The sequence below is a fragment of the Sturnira hondurensis genome, unplaced genomic scaffold (genome assembly GCF_014824575.4).
Source record: "Sturnira hondurensis isolate 20B ecotype Veracruz unplaced genomic scaffold, ASM1482457v3 Scaffold0017436, whole genome shotgun sequence".
Classification (NCBI taxonomy): Eukaryota; Metazoa; Chordata; class Mammalia; order Chiroptera; family Phyllostomidae; genus Sturnira; species Sturnira hondurensis.
The window spans coordinates 16,818,511-16,836,027 of record NW_028090067.1 but is presented as its reverse complement, the minus strand read 5'-3'; the positions used below and the strand labels follow the sequence as shown (position 1 = coordinate 16,836,027).

Below are 17,517 nucleotides of genomic sequence, written 5' to 3'. Positions count from 1 at the left end.
GATCCTCTCGGGGCGTGCTGTTCTGTTTGCTGGGCCGGTCGGGTTTCTCCGCGTCCCACTGTCTTTCCCGTGGGGTTTGCTTTCTGTGTTCCGCGCCGTGCCGCGCGGCGTCGTTGGGTTTACGGCCTTAGACCTGCCCGCAGATGGCACCACACGGGCACGCCCCGCCCCTGGTGACGCAGTCTGAGGCTTTCGGTTCACTCGTCCGGGTCAGTGTGCCCTCCCCTCCCTCTGGCCTTGTCTTTGTCTGAGGTGTGTTTCTGTCACTGAAGTGCAGCTCCGCTCGTGTTTTCGACTCTGACATCTGTCCTCCGGTGGAGGACCTCGGCCTGTTCCGTGTAACGGAGCAGCCGAGACGCCTGTCTACTCCTGTTGGCTGACTGCCTCCCGTTCCTCTTTTGGTCAGTCTGGTTGTGTTACTGCACCTTCCCCTTACTCGTGTGGAAAGTCGCCTGTTCTGTTACTTGTCATGGCCTTGCTTTGCGACCCTCGTAATCACAGGTATTTATTATCTTTTCCAAACCATGCTGACCCTCCCACCACTGCTGGCCCATTGCTCCGCACTTCATGAGACCGTGAGCCGTGAGCCGACACCGGAGGGCTGTCCCGCCCCTCTTGGTATCCCCAGAGGAGGCCTTGGGGAAGGCTCCTCCCAAGATCCCCACGCCCCACCTCTCCGTTTGCCAGGAACCTTCAGGGCCCCGAATTCCAGGCCCCCTGGCTCCCCGGTTCCCTCTTTGCAGCACAGCCTTGCTCTTGCGAGGAGCTTCACTCGGGTTACGCTTGTCGCCCAGCTCGTGCCCTGCCCAACACTCCCCCACGCAGGGGACCAGGTACCCCACTCACCGCTCCCATCACCCCTCTTCACCTCCCACTGTCCTGAGGTTTCTGTCTTGATTAACTGGTGCAGCGAGAGCACTTTCAGCAGCATTTTCTATGGATTCGCCTTTTCCCTCGGGTCCGAAATGCGCTCTTGTTTCTGGTGCCGGGTGTCGCCGGCCTCCTCCCTGTTGAGTGCCTGGCTGTCTCTCTCTGGGCGCTGGTTTCTTGGGAACTTGTCCGGGCACCAGGTGAGCCTTTCAGTCTGCAGGCTCAGGTCTTCCTTCAGGTCAGCGGAGCTGTTTTCTCTCCCGTTTCTTTCTTTTCTTTTTAAAAATTTTAAAAGACTTTATTTATTCACTTACTTACTTCTTTATTTAGAGAGGGGAAGGGAGGGAGAAAGAGGGATAGAGGTGCGGTTGCCTCTTGCGCACTCCCTACTGGGCATCTGGCCAGCAACCCAGGCTTGTGCCCGGCTGGGAATTGAACCAGCATCCCTTTGGTTCGCAGGCCAGCACTCAGTCCACTGAGTCACACCAGCCAGGGCCTCTTTCATTTCTTTAATTAGTGTTGTCTCTCTGCCATCATCCCTTTCCTTCCTTCTGCATTTCCCATCGTTTGGGCCTCCGCACCGATGACCTTTCCCCTCACCTTGTCCTTGCTCCGTGTGTTGAGATGTTTGTCCCCTCGCTGTGTCAGACCACTGACCCCGTTCTCCACAGGACTCTCCTCTCTTCTGTTTCCTCTGCCCAATTTTACGTCTCACAGTCCTGCTCTGTCTGGGTAAGAAGGTCTTTCTTACGCAGCAAGTGCTCGTACCAAGTTCTCGGTAAGCCCGTCACCCCTTCCTTCAGCTGCCTGTGTGGTCTGCTGGGCCCTCCTCCCCAACCAGGTCCCCTAGCCGCCCTGCTTCTTTCCCCTGCCCCCTTGTGGTCCCACTCCCACTCCGGGGGAGGTGAACAGCATGGGCTCAGGCAGTGGCTGCAAAGGCCCCAGGTCTTCCCGGTGTGCCCGCTCTCACACAGCCCCGGGGGTGGAGACCCACGGCAGGCAGGCTGCTAGGGCAGGTTGTGCGGGCTGCGCTCCTTGCCTGGCTGAGAGCGTGGGCTGTGCTCTGCTCTCCAGCCGAACATGCACTGCAGACTGTGTGCTTGGAGAAAGGGCACCTTGTTTTCATTTTCTGTTTTTACTTTTTTGCATAAAGAGGCCGTGACTCACCAAATGCGTGCCTACCAGGCTCTGTCCTTGCAGAGGGGGCACCTGTCTCTAAATTACAAAACGGTGCCTCATGGGCCAGCAGCAGCCCAGCCTGTGGACCCGGAACGCTGGAAGGCCAGCAGCCCCTCCCAGGTCACACTCAGGAGGGACACCGGGTGTTGTCCCATCCATGTGTCCATGTGTCCCTGAGGGCTACCCCACTTGGACCCCAAGTCCCAGTCCTTGCCTGGGCTCTGCCAGCCAGCAGTGCTCAAGGCTGTGTCCCACCCTTTTTCTGTAAAGGTCCCACAGGGGCCACATCTCACAGTCTCCCCTCTGGCGGTAGACTCACCTGCCTGCCTTCCTGGCCTAGCTGTTGACCCCTCGAGAGAGGCCGCCGATGGGATGTGCAGGAGGAGGGCCAGGGACATTGGGACACCATCCGCTCTCGGATCAGGGACTTTGCCCCTGCATTCCCCAGCGTTGCCACCTCCCCACTGGTACTTGTTCCTGCCTCTCTCTGAATGTAGCCGCCCTGGTGGCTGTGCTGTATCATCATGGGTTTGACCTGCATTTCCCTGGTGATTGGCGATGCTGAGCAATCCTCACAGGCCTCCTGTCTGCACGTGCATCTTCTTCGGAAGGAAATTCCTTTCCGCCTGTGTCCTGACAGCGAACCGCCCACGTGAAGAAGAAGGCAGCTGCCGGGCTAGCTGCCCCGATGGGTGACCTGGGAGGGGGTGGGTGGCGCATGGGCTGAATGAGCCTGACTTCCTCGAGGGGCAGGAACAGGCCCCTCGGTGTCCGACCCCCTGGGCTTAAGACATATGACCTCTAACTCGTAAGATAACTGTCAATAATATTTATATAAATGCTCTGGTACTGTAGCAGAATGCACAGGCTTTAGAACAAGATTTAAAGAACTGTAACTCCTGGCCGAGGAAGGCAGCAGCCTTCTTCTCAGGTCGGCAGTCACCCGCCCTGGCTCTGCCCAGATCTGGTCCGGGCCTGCCTCCCTCCCCCGCAGCATCTCTGGGCTCTCACTCGGACTGCAGCCCCAGGACAAATCCCTACCGAGTGGGATTTATGAGTCCACTAGGCCTCGGCTGTACTGGTTCCCACTTCTGCCAGCAGTGGGGGAGGGGGCGGCCCCCTTGACAGCAGCGTGGGCTAACTTTCTGCTCTCTGCCAACCAGAAGGGCGGGCGCAGCACCTCAGCGCATTGTTTGCTGGTCTCCCACGCGGGGCCGACCTGTCTTCACGTTTCAGAGCCACTGGCTGCTCCCCTTTCAGCTCCTCGTCAGCATCTTTCCCTCCGTTTTCCCCATTAATTCGTAGGAGCTCTATGTATGTTACTGAAATTAACCCTTCCTGGGTAACGAGTTGCAAATATTTTTTCTAGTTTAGCATTTACCATTTGACTTTGTTTATTGTTGGTTTTTGCCACATTTAAATATATATATAGACATATATATATATATCTATATATATATATTTAAAGATTTTCTTTATTTGTTTTCAGAGAGAGGGGGAGGGAGAAAGAGAGAAACATCAGTGTGTGGTTGCCTCTCACGCGCCCCCTACTGGGGACCTGGCCTGCCACCCAGGCGTGTGCCCGGACTGGGAATCAAACAGATGACCTTTCCTTCTGCAGGCTGGAGCTCAATCTACTGAATCACAGAGCTAAAAACATATATTTTTACTTAGTCAAACTGATCAGTCTTTTCTTTTTAGTTTATGGGGATCACATCATGATTAGAAAGGCTTTTCCACCCTACACATGCTGTTAAAATTCTCCCGTGGTCTCCTCTGCGGCTGTGAACATCCGTTGGGACAGGGCTCCTCCCCAGGCACCGACCGGCGCTGCCCCGGGGGTAGGGCTGAGGAAAGCCCGTGAGGCGGAGCGCTGTCCAGGCGGGACTCGGTGCTGTGGCCATCCCTCCCGGAACCCACACCAAAAAAAAAAATCCCTTTTAAAATATGGTGTGAGGAACCTACTGGCCTCACTTTACTCGCTGTCCCTGAAACAAATTCTCGGACGACATTCGTTGTGGGTGTTTTGCTCATCATTTACGTGGGGCAGCAGAGAGAGCGACCCTGGTGACCACCCTGACTAGTCACACCTGTGACGCTTGGAGCCTTTTTTGCTGCCCAAGATCACAGTGAGGTTTGGGGCAGCCAGCCTGGGAGGGAGAAGGGGGCAATCACTGAGGGGCAGGCACAGGCAGCCTCCGGGGACAGCCCGGGGCGGGCCACACTCTGTGCCCAGGTGTGGGACCTCAGTGGTCAGGGGCCACTGCGGCCCTCCGCACCTTCTGCCTCCCAGGGCTGCTCTGAGGGCTGGGCAAGGTAGGGAAGCCTTTAGCTGGGCCCGGCATGGGGTGGACACTCAACTGAGGGCAGCTTTCATTATTCCTAAGGTGGCAGTCTTGAGCTTGGCCTTGGGGGCAGGGGATGTCTGGGGAAAAGGAGAGACCTTTCTAACTGGAGAGCAGCGTTTTGATTGTACCTGGGAGTTAGTGGACGGAAGTGACTGAGTGAGGGGCGACACAGATCATACCATTGGAAAAAGTGGTATTGCCGATCACAGTTCTGCAGGCCCACACAGGGGAGCGCCAGGGCCAGAGGAGTGAGGGACGTTGTGTCCCAGGCACCCATCCCGGTTTTCATGGAAGGAGCAAAGCAGGGCGGGCACGTTGAAGCAGATTCCGGGTAGCCAGTTTGCATGACCTAGGTGGGCTCTGTGCTCCAGGGCTGACACAGGGCCAGGCCAGGACCGGCTGGCTTGACCTGCGAGTCAGAGGAAGGGGAGGGGACGCAGGTTTGGATTGGTTGGTTGCATACAACAGACACATCCAGGGGCAAGTGTTTACTGTCCCTAGGAATTACCTAAGCCCAGGGAGGGCTGCAGAAACTTAAAACCACCATTAACATACACCGCAGGTCTGACACTTAAAGCCCTCCCACCCCAAGTTGGTATGGTCAGCTGCTGAGTTTGCGTCCTTGAAGGCCTTTAAGCAGAGTCAGAGGCCAGGGTATTGGGGATACTAGAAAGGGGGTGCTTATGTAGACTACAGGGATGCACTGGGAAAAGTGTATTTGAACGGTCTCTTTAGAACACTACTCCAACTGCCTTAAACAGTGAAGGTGCTTAGTATTTTAGTTGCTGGGCAGTTCAAGGGTTTCAGGACTGGTGGGATCCAGGAGCACACAAGATGTCATCAGAAATTTGCCATTGTCTGTTGCTTAGTTGTATTTCCTGTGTTGGCTTCACACTGTCTATTTAGCAAACCCCATGAGGTGAAAGAATGTATTTTTCCAGATTGTTCCAGGGTAAGTACTAGGGTTGGATTCTTTGGTCACAGTTTTGGGTAAGTGCCTCCTGAGTCCATCACTGCAGCCAGGATGATGGAGTAGCCTGAGGGGCTGCGGTTTGTGGAGTGCCCCTGTGTGGGGGCAGTGGGAGAGTGCCCAAAGGACACAGGAAGGGGGCAGAGGGAGCGCCTCAGGAACCGAGTGGCCTTTGACAAAAAGGGTGTGGGCTACGGGTGGACGAGTCCCAAGGGACACCACCATCTTCCTAGCTCCTAACAGCTAGAAAATCTCTTTCCTCGGCTTGCAGGGCCCGAATCCCCAGGGCTAGGGGCCACTGTTGAGTCCCAGAATCTGGGGGCTGCTCAGATCTGGGCGACCTCTGCGTTCTTGCCTCACCAGGCCCGGGGACTGCTCCAGAACCGCGTGCTGCTGTGGAAGGAGCAGTCGGAGGCCAGCCGCAGCCCGTCGCGCGCCCACTCACCAGGCCTGCTGGGCCCAGTGCTGGGGCCGCCCTACCCCTCAGGCCGCCTGACACCCACCCGCCTGGACATGGTGAGGCCTTGGGCGCCCCCGCCGCTATTCGCGCCGCCACTTGCGCCCCCGCCGCCATTCGTGCCCCCGCCACCATTCGTGCCCCCGCTGTCCCCAGCACCCTCTGTGGGGCCCTGGGGCCTGAGGCCCTCTGTCCGGAGCCTCCATCCCCCCAGGGTGCCGCTCTACGCAGCGCCCCCTAGCTGGCCCTACCGCCCCGGCGCGGCCTCTGCGCCCCCCTGGTGGTTCGGTGGTCGCAGGCCAGTGAACCCCTNTCGCGCCGCCACTTGTGCCCCCGCCGCTCTTTGAGCCGCCACTTGCGCCCCCGCCACCATTCGTGCCCCCGCCACCATTCGTGCCCCCGCTGTCCCCAGCACCCTCTGTGGGGCCCTGGGGCCTGAGGCCCTCTGTCCGGAGCCTCCATCCCCCCAGGGTGCCGCTCTACGCAGCGCCCCCTAGCTGGCCCTACCGCCCCGGCGCGGCCTCTGCGCCCCCCTGGTGGTTCGGTGGTCGCAGGCCAGTGAACCCCTACGCCGACTTCTGGGACTGGGGGTGGGGGCTGGACTAGGGCGCTCGGCCCCTCCCCTCCCCGCCCCACCCTCCCCTGCCCGTCTCCCCTCGCAGCCCCAGAGGCCTCTGGGAGAGTTCAGCTCCCCCCGCAGCCGGCACGGCTCCGGCTCCTACGGCCCCGAGCCCACCGAGGCGAGGACCGCGTCCCAGCTGGAGCCAGACCGCCGGTCCCTGCCCAGGACGCCATCTGCCTGTGAGTGGCCCTGGCGACCGGAGCTCAGAGGGAGGGCCGGGGACACTGGATGGGGGCCCGAGGACTGAGAACAGGACCAGAGGTTGCGCTACGGCGGGAGGTAATGAGGGTAGACACGCGGGAGGACTTCCCACCCACATGCAGCGGCGTTTTCCCAATTCCGCAGCCTCGCTCTACACCAGCGGCGCCCAGCGCTCGCGCTCCAACTCTTTCGGCGAGCGCCCAGGCGGGGCGAGCGGCGGGGGCAGCGGCGGCGGGGGCACCCGGAGAGTCCGCGCCCTCGTCTCCCACTCGGAGGGCGCCAACCACACGCTGCTGCGCTTCTCGGCCGGAGACGTCGTGGAGGTGCTGGTGCCGGAGGCCCAGAACGGCTGGCTCTATGGCAAGCTGGAGGGCTCATCCACGTGAGTGCGAGCCGGGAGGCGCAGGGCGGGCTGGAAGGAGGACCTGCAGGCCTGAACTCCAGCCCCAGTGAGGCATCTTCTGCTTCCCCCGCAGCCCCGGCCATCTCTCCCCTTTCTCCCTCCCACTGCCGACTCATGTCCCTCATCTACTCAGTGCGAGTAGGAAGCGCCGCCTCGCCAAGCTCAGGGCGGGTGGTACGGAACAGGGAGTGGGAAACCTTGTTACTTGCGTACCCGCCATGCACCCGGCCCTGCCCCAGGGGAGTCAGCCAGAGCCAAGCCCCGATGGAGGGACAGGCAGGCTGCCCCAGGCCACGCGGAGGCAGCGCTGGGACCTTGCGGGCTCTCCCCACAGCCCTGCGCGGTGGAAACCCTTGAAGAACCTAAACTGATCTGTTTCTGACACTGCGAGTGGAGGCGGGGATGGAGAGCGCACTGTGGTCCCCAGCAAGTCTGCGGGGAGGAGAGCAGAGGGAGGTGGGAGTCTACCGGAGCCAGGCGGTGCCCTCCCCTGCCCCCACAGGGCTTCGTGGCCAGGAGACACTGGTGGGGCCCACTCCCACTCTTGCTAGTGGAGAAGGAGTGAAGGAGAGGAGCAGGGCTGTGAATGAACGATGCACAGAGGGCAGAGTCCCTGTGCGTGAGGGAGCCATGTGGGCTGGGGATGGCAGACAGGAGGACAGGGGTGGTCTTGTGGGGAGGGGTGCACGCTTGTGCGAGTGGATGGGCAGGTGAGTGGATAGGTGGGGTCATAATGGGTGGTTGGGGACATCGGTACAGATGTGGGGGCCGGCAGTGGGCAGGTGGCGATGGATAGGTTAGTGGGTACACAGTGGGGCGGTAGGGCCGCGGGTGGTTGCCCACGTGGATCACGGATGGCTGGATGGACGGTCGCATGGTGGCGTGGACAAGATGATACAGTAAGGCACAGAGGTGTGTAGATAGCTGAGTGGGTGGCAGGAACTACACGGACTAGGAATGGAAGGATGGGTTGGCGGGGGCCGGGGTGGCACAGACGGCTCAGCACAGGAATGGCAGAAACCCCTGCTTTGCAGAGGACAGCAGGGTGCCACCCCCAACAGGAGTGTTCCAAACTTCCTGGGGACCCGGATAAGTGAAATCTAGCCCCCGGCTCTCCGACCACACTCCTGGGACTTCGTCATCTCTCCCATGGCTCATAGGTTAGGGAAACTTGCGATGACAAGTCTTAGCATGGGCGGCATGTCTCGGTGGAAACGAAGTCGGCAGTGCTGCTGTGGTCTCATTTCCTCGGCTGGGGTCGGAGTAGCTCCCGTCCCCTCCACGTGAGGGCACTGTGACTGGGCCCTGGCGTCGGAGTTGGCGGCTTTTTGGAGGATGTTCGCCCAGTTCTGCCCGCATCTGGCGGGTTCTCTGGAGCCTGAGAAGCCGCGGGGACTCGGATCGTATTGCCTCTCCCTCAACCCGGCCGCTTGCAGCTGTGGTGATCCGCTTCCAGCCAGACAGAGGCCCAGGAAGCAGGGTCTCCGGGTCCCTTGGACCAGGGGCAGCAGCTGGGTTGAGAGGGGAATCGCACTGGCTTGGGAGTCAGGCTCCCAGGCTCCGAGCCTCTCCCTCTGTCCCCCTGCCCTTCGATGTCACCCTTGTAGGAATGTCTGTGGGTCTGTCTTCCTGCCAGGTTGGGAGCCTCTAGGGAGCCACAGGACTGGGTCTGGCTTTCGGGGCCCCCCACTGGGCGGGTGCCTAGTGAGCCGGGGCTGCAGTGGTGGCCCCAGATCTGGGACACATCGATTTCCTCCTCAGGCCTCCAGTCCCTCCTCTTCAGGGGCCCCAGCCTCTGGTGGGACATGAGGCTGGACTGGCAGTCTTGGACACTGAGAAGGCCGCCTTCAAGGGATTAAGAGTCCCTCTCGGCAAAGCCCTGGAGACCCCGCTCCCCTTATACGTGGTGTGGGGCCACTGCTGGTGGGCTTCTCGCTGAGGGACCCTCTGCTTCCACCCCACAGGAGCGGCTGGTTCCCTGAGGCCTATGTGAAGCCATTGGAGGAGGTGCCCTTGAACCCCATGAATGCCTTGAACCCCATGAATGCCTTGAACCCTGTGACCTCCATGAACCCCATGAATGCCTTGAACCCTGTGACCTCCATGAACCCCATGAATGCCTTGAACCCGGTGACCTCCATGAACCCCATGAACGCCTTGAACCCGGTGACCTCCATGAACCCCATGAACGCCTTGAACCCCATGAATGCCTTGAACCCTGTGACCTCCATGAACCCCATGAGTGCCTTGAACCCGGTGACCTCCATGAACCCCGTGAGCCCCGTGAATGAGCTACCTTCCAGGTACCGGGTGGTAGAGTTGGGGCAGGGGTGGGGACTCCAGTGGGGGTGGTCCCCTGACCTGGGGGGCATCTGTGAGTGGCAGTCCTGAGTGGGCCCCACCCCCATTGGCTGCTGGAGAAAGGGTGCCCCATCACCCCGGTGCAGACCGGCTGACTCCTTCCGCCTCTGTTCTCTGGACCAGGTCCTACCCCCTCCGGGGCAGCCACAGTATGGACGACCTCCTGGACCGGCCAGGCAGCCCCACGGCACCCTCAGAGGGCTGGGACGGCCGGCCCCGCTCCCGGACCCCGAGCCGCGCCCCCAGCCCCGCACCCACACCCTTGCCAGGCAGCCGCCGCAGTAGCATGGGCAGCATGGGGGTGGCCAGCGACATCAAGGTGAGCCCTCTCCCCTGGGTTGCCTCAGCCCTGGGGTCGGCCAGTGGGCAGGGAGACTGGAGACCAGGTAACCCTCTCCGCTTTGCCGCTGTGCCTGGCAGGGGCCCTGCACCCACCACAGTCTGCTCAGCTGTGCAGGGCAGGGTGGGTGGGTCTCTGCCTCGGGTGGTGGGTGGGGGTCGTGTTTGCCTCAAAAACTAGAGCCCCAGCGGTCCTGCTGGGAGCCCTGAGAGGGGCCTGTGCTCCCTGCTTCCTGAGGGAATGCCCAACCAGGGGCCTGGGATTGAGCCTGGGCTGGGGGGGTGGGATTGAGAGGGACACAAAGAGCACCTCCCCATGGGGGCCCCCCAGCCTTGTCCTGGGGGCCCTGGCTGGCCCAGAAGCTTCCAGTCTGAAACTCATGAAAGTCTGGGCTTCAGGATGCCAGGGCCCCACTTCCCAGGAGCCTGGCACCGCAGGGACCTCCAGTTCAGTCCTCTGCCCCACTAGGAGAGGGGGCGGGAGGGGCAGGAGCTTGCTTGTTCCCCCCCAAACTTGGCCCTCCCCCACTCCCCACCGCAGAAACTCATGTCCTGGGAGCAGCAACCGCCAGAGCTCTTCCCTCGGTGAGTCCTGGAGAGTCCTGGAGCTGGACCCGGTGGGGAGGGGACCCGGTGGGGAGGGGACCCAGTGGGGAGGGGACCAGGCGGGGGGTGGGGGGGACTGGGCAGGAAGAGCGCCTAGGGCCAGGGGCTGGGCTCAGTGGAGGGAGGTAACTCCTCGGGGGCAGAGGTGAGCGGAGGTGACATGACTGAACAGCAGGCAGGGCAGACATCTGGCTTGGGGGTCCAGCTGCCTTGCCCGGACCCACGGCCAGCTGGAGACCTGGGCCCTCTGCTTGACCTCCCTCCACAGGGGCACAAACCCCTTTGCCACCGTCAAGCTGCGGCCCACTGTCACCAATGACCGCTCTGCACCCCTCATCCGCTGAGGTGCCTTCCTCCACGGGGTGTGAGGTCGCCCCGCCCCTGCCCAGGGGCTGCCCAGAGCTGGCGGAGGTGGTGGTGGTGGCGGCAGCAACGGCAGCAGCAGCGGATCAAGAAGCTGGGGCCCTGACACCGGGGCAGCGCCCTTCCCTTGTCTGTGACCCCGGCCTGAGCAGCCCCAGGGCCCTGACACAGGGTCTGGGGTCTTCCAAATAAAGTGGGCGGAGTGGGGGGCGGAGCCATTCCTTCCCCTCCTGCTCCAGGGGCCCCAGGACTCTCCCTGGGGGCCTGCCTCATGCCCCCACCTCTCCCCTCCCCCCACCACAGCGGGTGGAGTCCCTCACACTCTCCTCCTCTGCCCCATACCCATCCCATTGGACTTTTGTAAACAATGAGAAATAAAGCAAGTGGACATGGCAGTGGAACTGGTGGTCTCTGATTTGGGGGACTGGGTGGGGTGGGGATGGAGCGCTCCCGCTGGAGAACGGGTCGGGAGTTCCTGAAGGTCCCTGGTGGGTGCCTGGGAGGCCTCACTCGCTCTAGCCCCTCACGACCCTCCTTTCAAGCAAGTCTTTAGGTCCACCCTAAAGCCCTCACCTCCACCCCCCACCTCCAGCCCCCAGGGAGTGGTTCCCTCTCCGGAGGGGGAGGGGTGGCAGTGGCCCAGGTCCAGGACCCTCAGTAAGTCACCTCCAGTGGCCTGGACACAGCTCCCTTTGTTCTGGCCCTCGCTGCCCCTCAGCCCCAGGCCCCCCCGGATTAGCCTTATCCAAGGGGAAGCCACAGAGGCCTTCCCAGGAATGTGGCCAGGGGTGGGCGGCAGGCGAGGACCTGAGGTGATTAGGGACTGTGGGGTCTCTCCAGGGCAGGGCTCTGCCCTTGGCACCAGGGGGACCCCCAGGGGAAGACCCTGTGTGTCCCCTGGAGGCCCCATATCCGTAGGGGCCCTACGTGGGCAGCCCCAGGGCCCTAAGGTTGGTCTCTGCTCTGTCCCTTCTCCCCTCCCAGGCAAAAGCCTCTTACAGGGGCTGGGGGTGGGGGCCTGCTCTAAGCCCCGGGCCAGGGAAGTGAGTCAGGGTGAAAGCCAGGCCAGTGGTTGATCCAAAAGCAAGCCCAGGAGTCTTCGCCTGCGACCCTCACCAGCGAGGCTTCAGGGGCAGGGCAGCAGGTAGGCCAGCCCCTCCCTGCAGGCTTCGGATGTGAGGCTGGGCACCCAAACCCACGGGACAGCTCTGGTGAGTGCGGAGTGGGGGCCACCAGGGATCACCCTCTTGTCCCAGAATGAGGGGACAACAGCAGGAAATGCCAGAACTGGCCCTGTGGGAAGGGGGTCCCAGACCCCCCCACAGGTCCTTGACATTGCCCAAAGCCAAGACCCCAGGCCAGAGTGGGCTCAGGAGGGAGGGAGGGAGGGTTCTGCCCAGCTATGGGCTGGCCCACCTTGCCTCTGAGGCCCACCCTCCTCGTCCACTCTGGGGGCACCGGGGCTGTGGTGTGAACCCCCGGGCTGAGCCCCAGCAGCGTGAAGCTCTGGAGCTGCTTTCCACATGGGTAGGGGTTGGGGAGGCTCTTAGCAGTTTAGAGGACGCTGTCCTGGTGCCCCCTCAAAGTCCCCTCCTGTCCAGCAGGGGCCTGACCTCCAACCCCACCCCAAGATTCCCTGCTGGCCTGATCAATCTCTCATCTTACAGGTGGGGAAACAGGCTCCACGAGGGGAGGGGGCCCTGCAAGCGACAGAGCAAATCCACAGCTGAGCTGGGAGGAATCGGAACTCGCAGCTCCCTTGGCATCTAACTCAAGGCCAATGCTGTTAAAAACATGTTCTCATTTCCCCTATAACACTCTAATGACGCTGGTCACTTCTGATCATTGGGAGAAATTAGGGACACACCACGAGGCCGGGAGGAAAATAACCCCCCCATTTTTGGCGAGTGCCTGTGTCCTCCCTCCCCCACCCCTGCTTCTTTGTCCAGAGACCCTCAACACGCACACCGGGGGCACTGGTGGCTCCTGCCCACACCTCGGGGCGCACCCAGCACCCCTCTCCTGCACCCACTAGGACCTGGAGAGCCAGGAGGGCCCCCCAGAGGAAGCCTTCCTAGAGTCAAGACTCAGGTGGGAACAATCCTGTTACCGCCCCCCCATCCTTCCCTGGAGCAGGGGGGTTTGGGGGTGAGGTTCGGATCCTGTTTCTCCTCCTGTTTTCATTCCCTGAGTAGGGCTCCTGGGGGCGGGGGTGGGGGGGTGGGTAGGCCCTTGCCTCAGTTTCCCCAGGCTGGGTCTCTATCCCCCTTCCTTGTCTGGGTTCCAGACCCTTGCCCCTCCTTTCTTGCCTCCTCTTCCTCCCGCAGAGACACTGGCGATGGGCGCTGGCGGCCCCCGGCGGGGCGCGGGCCCCCCGGATGGCGGCTGGGGCTGGGTGGTGCTGGGCGCCTGCTTCATGGTCACCGGTTTCGCCTACGGCTTCCCCAAGGCCGTGAGTGTCTTCTTCCGTGCGCTCATGCGCGACTTCGGAGCCGGCTACAGCGACACGGCTTGGGTGTCTTCCATCATGCTCGCCATGCTCTACGGCACCGGTCAGCGCGGCGATCCCCGCAGCCCAGGACTCCGGTGGGGGGGTTAGGGGCCAGGAGGTGCCTGATGCCCAGGGCATCCACAGGGCTTCATGGGACGGGCACGGAACCCCCTTTCTTCCTTTGGAAATTCTGGCACCAGAGAGGGAAGGGACAGCGGCCAGAGCCAGAGCTGCACACAGGTAGCTGCCCTTGCAAGTCTGGCCAGCATTAGGATCCCACCATTCCTGCCAAAACCCCACACCTGCCTATGTTACAGGTGGGGAAACTGAGATCTCAACGAGAGTCACCTGTGGAAACAGGGGCAGTGCCAGAGTTGACCTGGCCAGGCAGCTGTGGGGTGGGAGTGAGGAGTGGGGGAGCCCGGGGCGCAAGGCAGCTGGTGCCGGGGCGGGGGGCCCAGGCTGTGACGATCAAAGGGAAGTGGGGCCTGTGCCTTCTGCTTTGAGTGCTGTGTCCTCACAAGGGGTGGGGAGGGGGGCTCTGGGCCAGGGCAGGTTCCTCCCCCTGAGTCCCCACAGGACAGTGTCTCCTTGGTTTGTCCCAGCCAAGCGGTATGGCCCTACCAAACACTGCCCTCCGGGTCCCTGAACCAGGAGTGGCCTTATCCCTTTGAGCGTCTTCCAGGGCTGGGAGGTGCAGAACCTGGAGTGTCCCCGGACAGGAGAGCGGAGCAGCCCAAGTGGTGACTCTGCCCCACCCACAGGCCCGGTGTCCAGCATCCTCGTGACCCGCTTTGGCTGTCGCCCAGTGATGCTGGTGGGTGGCCTGTTGGCCTCAGCGGGCATGGTCCTAGCATCCTTCGCCACGCGCCTGCTGGAGCTATACCTGACAGCTGGCGTGCTGACAGGTGAGGGCGCACGCGGCCTTCCTCCCCTGCGTGGCTGTGGGTGGGGGTTGGGAGTCCTTGCTGCTAGAACTCCAGTCCTCAGTTTCCCCACGTGGAACTGTCCTCCAAGTCCCTCTGCTCTGTTCCTGGGGGCTTTGTCCGCTCCCTCTTGCTATGAAGTGGGGGCCCCCTGGGGAGCCTGGCACGGCGCCGCCTCGCCCGCAGGCCTGGGCTTGGCCCTCAACTTCCAGCCGTCGCTCATCATGCTGGGGCTCTACTTCGATCGGCGGCGGCCTCTAGCCAACGGGCTGGCGGCGGCGGGCAGCCCTGTGTTCCTGTCGGCACTCTCGCCGCTCGGCCAGCAGCTGCTCGAGCGCTTCGGCTGGCGCGGCGGCTTCCTGCTGCTTGGCGGCCTCCTGCTGCACTGCTGCGCTTGCGGCGCAGTCATGCGGCCGCCGCCGGGGCCCGGCCCTCCGCTCCGCAGAGGCAGCGCGTGCGAAGCTCCAGGGGAGGCGGACGCGGACCGAAAGGGGCTGAGGCTGAGCGCGGCGCCCCCTGGCGGCAAGACTCGCCGACGCCTGCTGGACGTGACCGTGTGCGCCGACCGCACCTTCGCGGTGTACGCGGTCACCAAGTTCCTGATGGCGCTGGGGCTCTTTGTGCCCGCCATCCTGTTGGTCAACTACGCCAAGGACGCGGGCGTGCCTGACGCGGACGCCGCTTTCCTACTCTCCATCGTGGGCTTCGTAGACATCGTGGCACGGCCGGCGTGCGGCGCTCTCGCCGGCCTGGCGCGTCTGCGACCGCACGTCGCCTACCTGTTCAGCCTCGCCCTGCTGGCCAACGGGATCACGGACCTGAGCAGCGCGCGCGCACGCTCCTATGGCGCCCTTGTGGCCTTCTGCGTCGCATTCGGCCTCTCCTACGGCATGGTGGGCGCGCTGCAGTTCGAGGTGCTCATGGCCGCGGTGGGCTCCCACCGCTTCCCCAGCGCGCTGGGCCTGGTGCTGCTCATCGAGGCCGTGGCCGTGCTCATCGGACCCCCTTCTGCCGGTGCGCGCCCCGCAGGAGGAGGGGTTGGCGTAGTGGAGTGCCCCCGCGCCCGAAAGAAGCCCCCTTCCTGTAAAATGGAACTTACAGGGGTGACCCCGCGGAGGACAGCCTGGTAGAATGGACTCCCCTTCACATGGCCTGTTAGTCCCTCCTCCAAACCCGTTCCACCAGCTCTGGGAGGGGATGGAAAAGACAGAAAAAGCGCCAGGAAGAGCCCGACATTGACAGCTGCTGGCTCGCTGGGTCATCTCCAGCAGCTGACACGAGTGCAAATGTTTACTCTCCTTTTGCAGATGGGGAAACTGAGGCACGGAGGCCTAACACAAGTTGTAGTTCCAGAATTAGAGTGGAGCCCTGCCCAGTGCTAAATGCCCACCCCTCGTCTGAGTGCTTTAGTCTCCCCGCTCCCAACAGGGACTGGGGCGGGAGCAGTGTCCTGGGAGGGCAGCCCTGGGGCCAGGAGTAGCGTGTGGGTGTTCCGTGTGCTCAGTGGGGAAGGAGGGGCACTCGGTTCTTCCCTAAGCACGCTGCACTCATCACCTCTTAAGAAATCATCCTGACGAGGGTGGTCAGGGAGGGCTTCCTGCAGGTGTTTGGGGGTGCAGTGCTCCTACACAAGAGCTAGGACTGGAAAGATGGGGTGGGGACATTGGGGTTCTCCTGGGTTGTCAGTGACCCCTGAAACAGCGGGAGGCCTGCCTGTCAGCAGGAGGGAGCCGAGGCCCGCTGTGGCATGCAGCTCCTTTGCTGGAGCCGGCCTGCACCTGGGATGCGGTGGGTGGACAGCCCTTCCAGGTGGGCTGGCTGAGTGCCCCCCACCTGGCTGGGTCATCTCACCTGACTCAGAGGGAACCACAAAGCCCCTGAACCTGGTGTGGGAGGCTTCCGAGCTCACCACCAAAGGCCACAAACCAGTCCTCCACCCCCAGAAGCTCAGGGACCCCTGTTTCATTTTCTTGTGTACCTTCTGGGGTGGATCAAATAGGCCAAGATGGCGCATGGGCTGAGTGTGGGTGGGGCAGGGACTAGGAAGACAAGCCCGGTGGCGTGATGCTCAGTGGGCTCAGGGGCACGTCCCCACAGCCTCAGAGGTGCAGGCCGAGGGGCCCGGCTCGGCCTGGACAGCCCCAAGGATGCCCCCAAGAGGGGGGCCCTGAAGGAGCCTCACTTCAGAAGAGAATATTTGCAATGACTGTAAAAGGTTTTCCTGAGAGTCACAGTGAGAAGAGTGTGGGACGGAAACTTAGAAAAGATGGAGGAGGAAACAGGAGTAACAACCCCACACACCTTGCCCCGGCCCTGCTAATGAGCTCCGTGGGGTCTGGGCCTCAGGGAGGGGCAGGGGGAGGCCTGGAGTTGGGGGCTGGGAGAGAAGATGGCCCCTAAAGATGAGATGGAGTGAGGGTTGGAGTCCCCAGGGGAGGGGGGTGAGCCCAGTGCCACCCCAACTGGACAACACTCAGAGCCCAGCTGGGGGGGGTGAATCTGAGGGCAGAGGGGTCCTGTAAGCTGTAAGGTACTGCCTGGCCAAAGGCCCCATGTGCTTCAGAAACCAAGGTCCAGGTAAGTCAAGTGACATTTTTAAAGTCTCAAATGGCAGAGCCTGTGTGGGACTGTGTCTCTGTGAAGGGGGTACAAAGTCTGGGGCATGTGAGTGTCTCAACAAAAAGCACCACCGAGTCTAAGGAGCCACCCTTTACCTGGGGTTTCAGGGTGGGTGGGGGGCACCCACGTGCCCTTACCTCCCCTTTCCCACCCCAGGTCGCCTGGTGGACATGCTGAAGAACTACGAGATCATCTTCTACCTGGCTGGCTCTGAGGTGGTCCTGGCCGGGGTTTTCATGGCTGTGGCCACCAACTGTTGCCTGCGCCACTCTCGGGACTCACCGCCCAGCCCAGGCAGCCAGGGTGAGGCCAGTGACAATGAGGATGCTGAGGCCGAAGGAGACTCTGAGCCCCCGCCCACCCAGGAGTCCAGTGATGTGGAGGCCCCAGAGGTGCCGAGCCCCGTGGCTGGGCCCTCGGAGCCCCAGGTGGAGGCAGAACCAGAGCCAGGGCCGGCGCCCAAGTCTGGGTAGCGTGGGGGCGGCTAAGGGGGGTGGCCGTGACTTCGGCAGCAGCGCTTCCCATCCTAGAACCTCTGCTGCTTCCAGAGGGTCTGGCACAACGGGGGCTGCTCAGGGCAGTCACCCCTGGGGGCCGGGGGGCGGGAAGCTCCCCCCCTCATCTGCCCAGCGGGCCATGGCCAGGCCCTGTCCTCCCCCACCCCGGGGGCTCCCTCCTCCCTTCACCCCCAGTGAAGCTGCTGCACCCAGACAGGATCTGAGCCCTGTGAAGCTCAAGTTCATAAAGCTCAGCTGAAAGACA

At 62.4% G+C, this 17,517-nt stretch overlaps 2 protein-coding genes across 11 annotated transcripts in view; both read left to right on the top strand.

The window, feature by feature from the left end:
* BAIAP2L2 (BAR/IMD domain containing adaptor protein 2 like 2) overlaps positions 1–11,114 on the top strand; it is a 28,205-nt gene extending 17,091 nt beyond the window's left edge. Inside the window, exons 8-15 of one of the 2 annotated variants that reach the window (XM_037067862.1) lie at positions 5,731–5,883; positions 6,487–6,625; positions 6,792–7,029; positions 9,015–9,061; positions 9,116–9,353; positions 9,535–9,730; positions 10,292–10,335; positions 10,625–11,114. In XM_037067862.1, coding sequence (XP_036923757.1) covers positions 5,731–5,883; positions 6,487–6,625; positions 6,792–7,029; positions 9,015–9,061; positions 9,116–9,353; positions 9,535–9,730; positions 10,292–10,335; positions 10,625–10,700 — 1,131 coding nt within the window. In that variant the 3' untranslated portion in view covers positions 10,701–11,114. Of the gene's footprint in view, positions 1–5,730; positions 5,884–6,486; positions 6,626–6,791; positions 7,030–9,014; positions 9,354–9,534; positions 9,731–10,291; positions 10,336–10,624 lie in introns of both variants that reach the window. The other variant, XM_037067861.1, reaches the window with a different exon arrangement.
* Positions 11,115–11,710: 596 nt separating this feature from the next.
* Positions 11,711–17,517, top strand: SLC16A8 (solute carrier family 16 member 8). Of its 9 annotated transcripts, none has more exons than XM_037068376.1 (7): positions 11,711–11,930; positions 12,324–12,386; positions 12,755–12,810; positions 13,169–13,271; positions 13,975–14,118; positions 14,323–15,150; positions 16,912–17,517. In XM_037068376.1, the coding sequence occupies exons 4-7, from the start codon at positions 13,196–13,198 to the stop codon at positions 17,226–17,228; spliced, it is 1,365 nt and encodes a 454-aa protein (XP_036924271.1). In that variant the 5' UTR covers positions 11,711–11,930; positions 12,324–12,386; positions 12,755–12,810; positions 13,169–13,195; the 3' UTR covers positions 17,229–17,517. The 9 variants fall into 9 exon arrangements, with proteins under 9 accessions (XP_036924271.1, XP_036924263.1, XP_036924265.1 ...); XM_037068368.1 differs by having other exon boundaries at positions 13,047–13,271; XM_037068370.1 differs by having other exon boundaries at positions 12,321–12,386; positions 13,047–13,271.

What these genes read in the sequence shown, in the direction of transcription:
- SLC16A8 (XM_037068375.1), top strand. Translation starts at nt 13,058, where the DNA reads ATGGGCGCTGGCGGCCCCCGGCGGGGCGCGGGCCCCCCGGATGGCGGC. An exon ending in GACAGCTGGCGTGCTGACAG is followed by an intron (nt 14,119 to 14,322) that starts GTGAGGGCGCAC and finishes CCTCGCCCGCAG; the next exon opens with GCCTGGGCTTGGCCCTCAAC. An exon ending in CATCGGACCCCCTTCTGCCG is followed by an intron (nt 15,151 to 16,911) that starts GTGCGCGCCCCG and finishes TTCCCACCCCAG; the next exon opens with GTCGCCTGGTGGACATGCTG.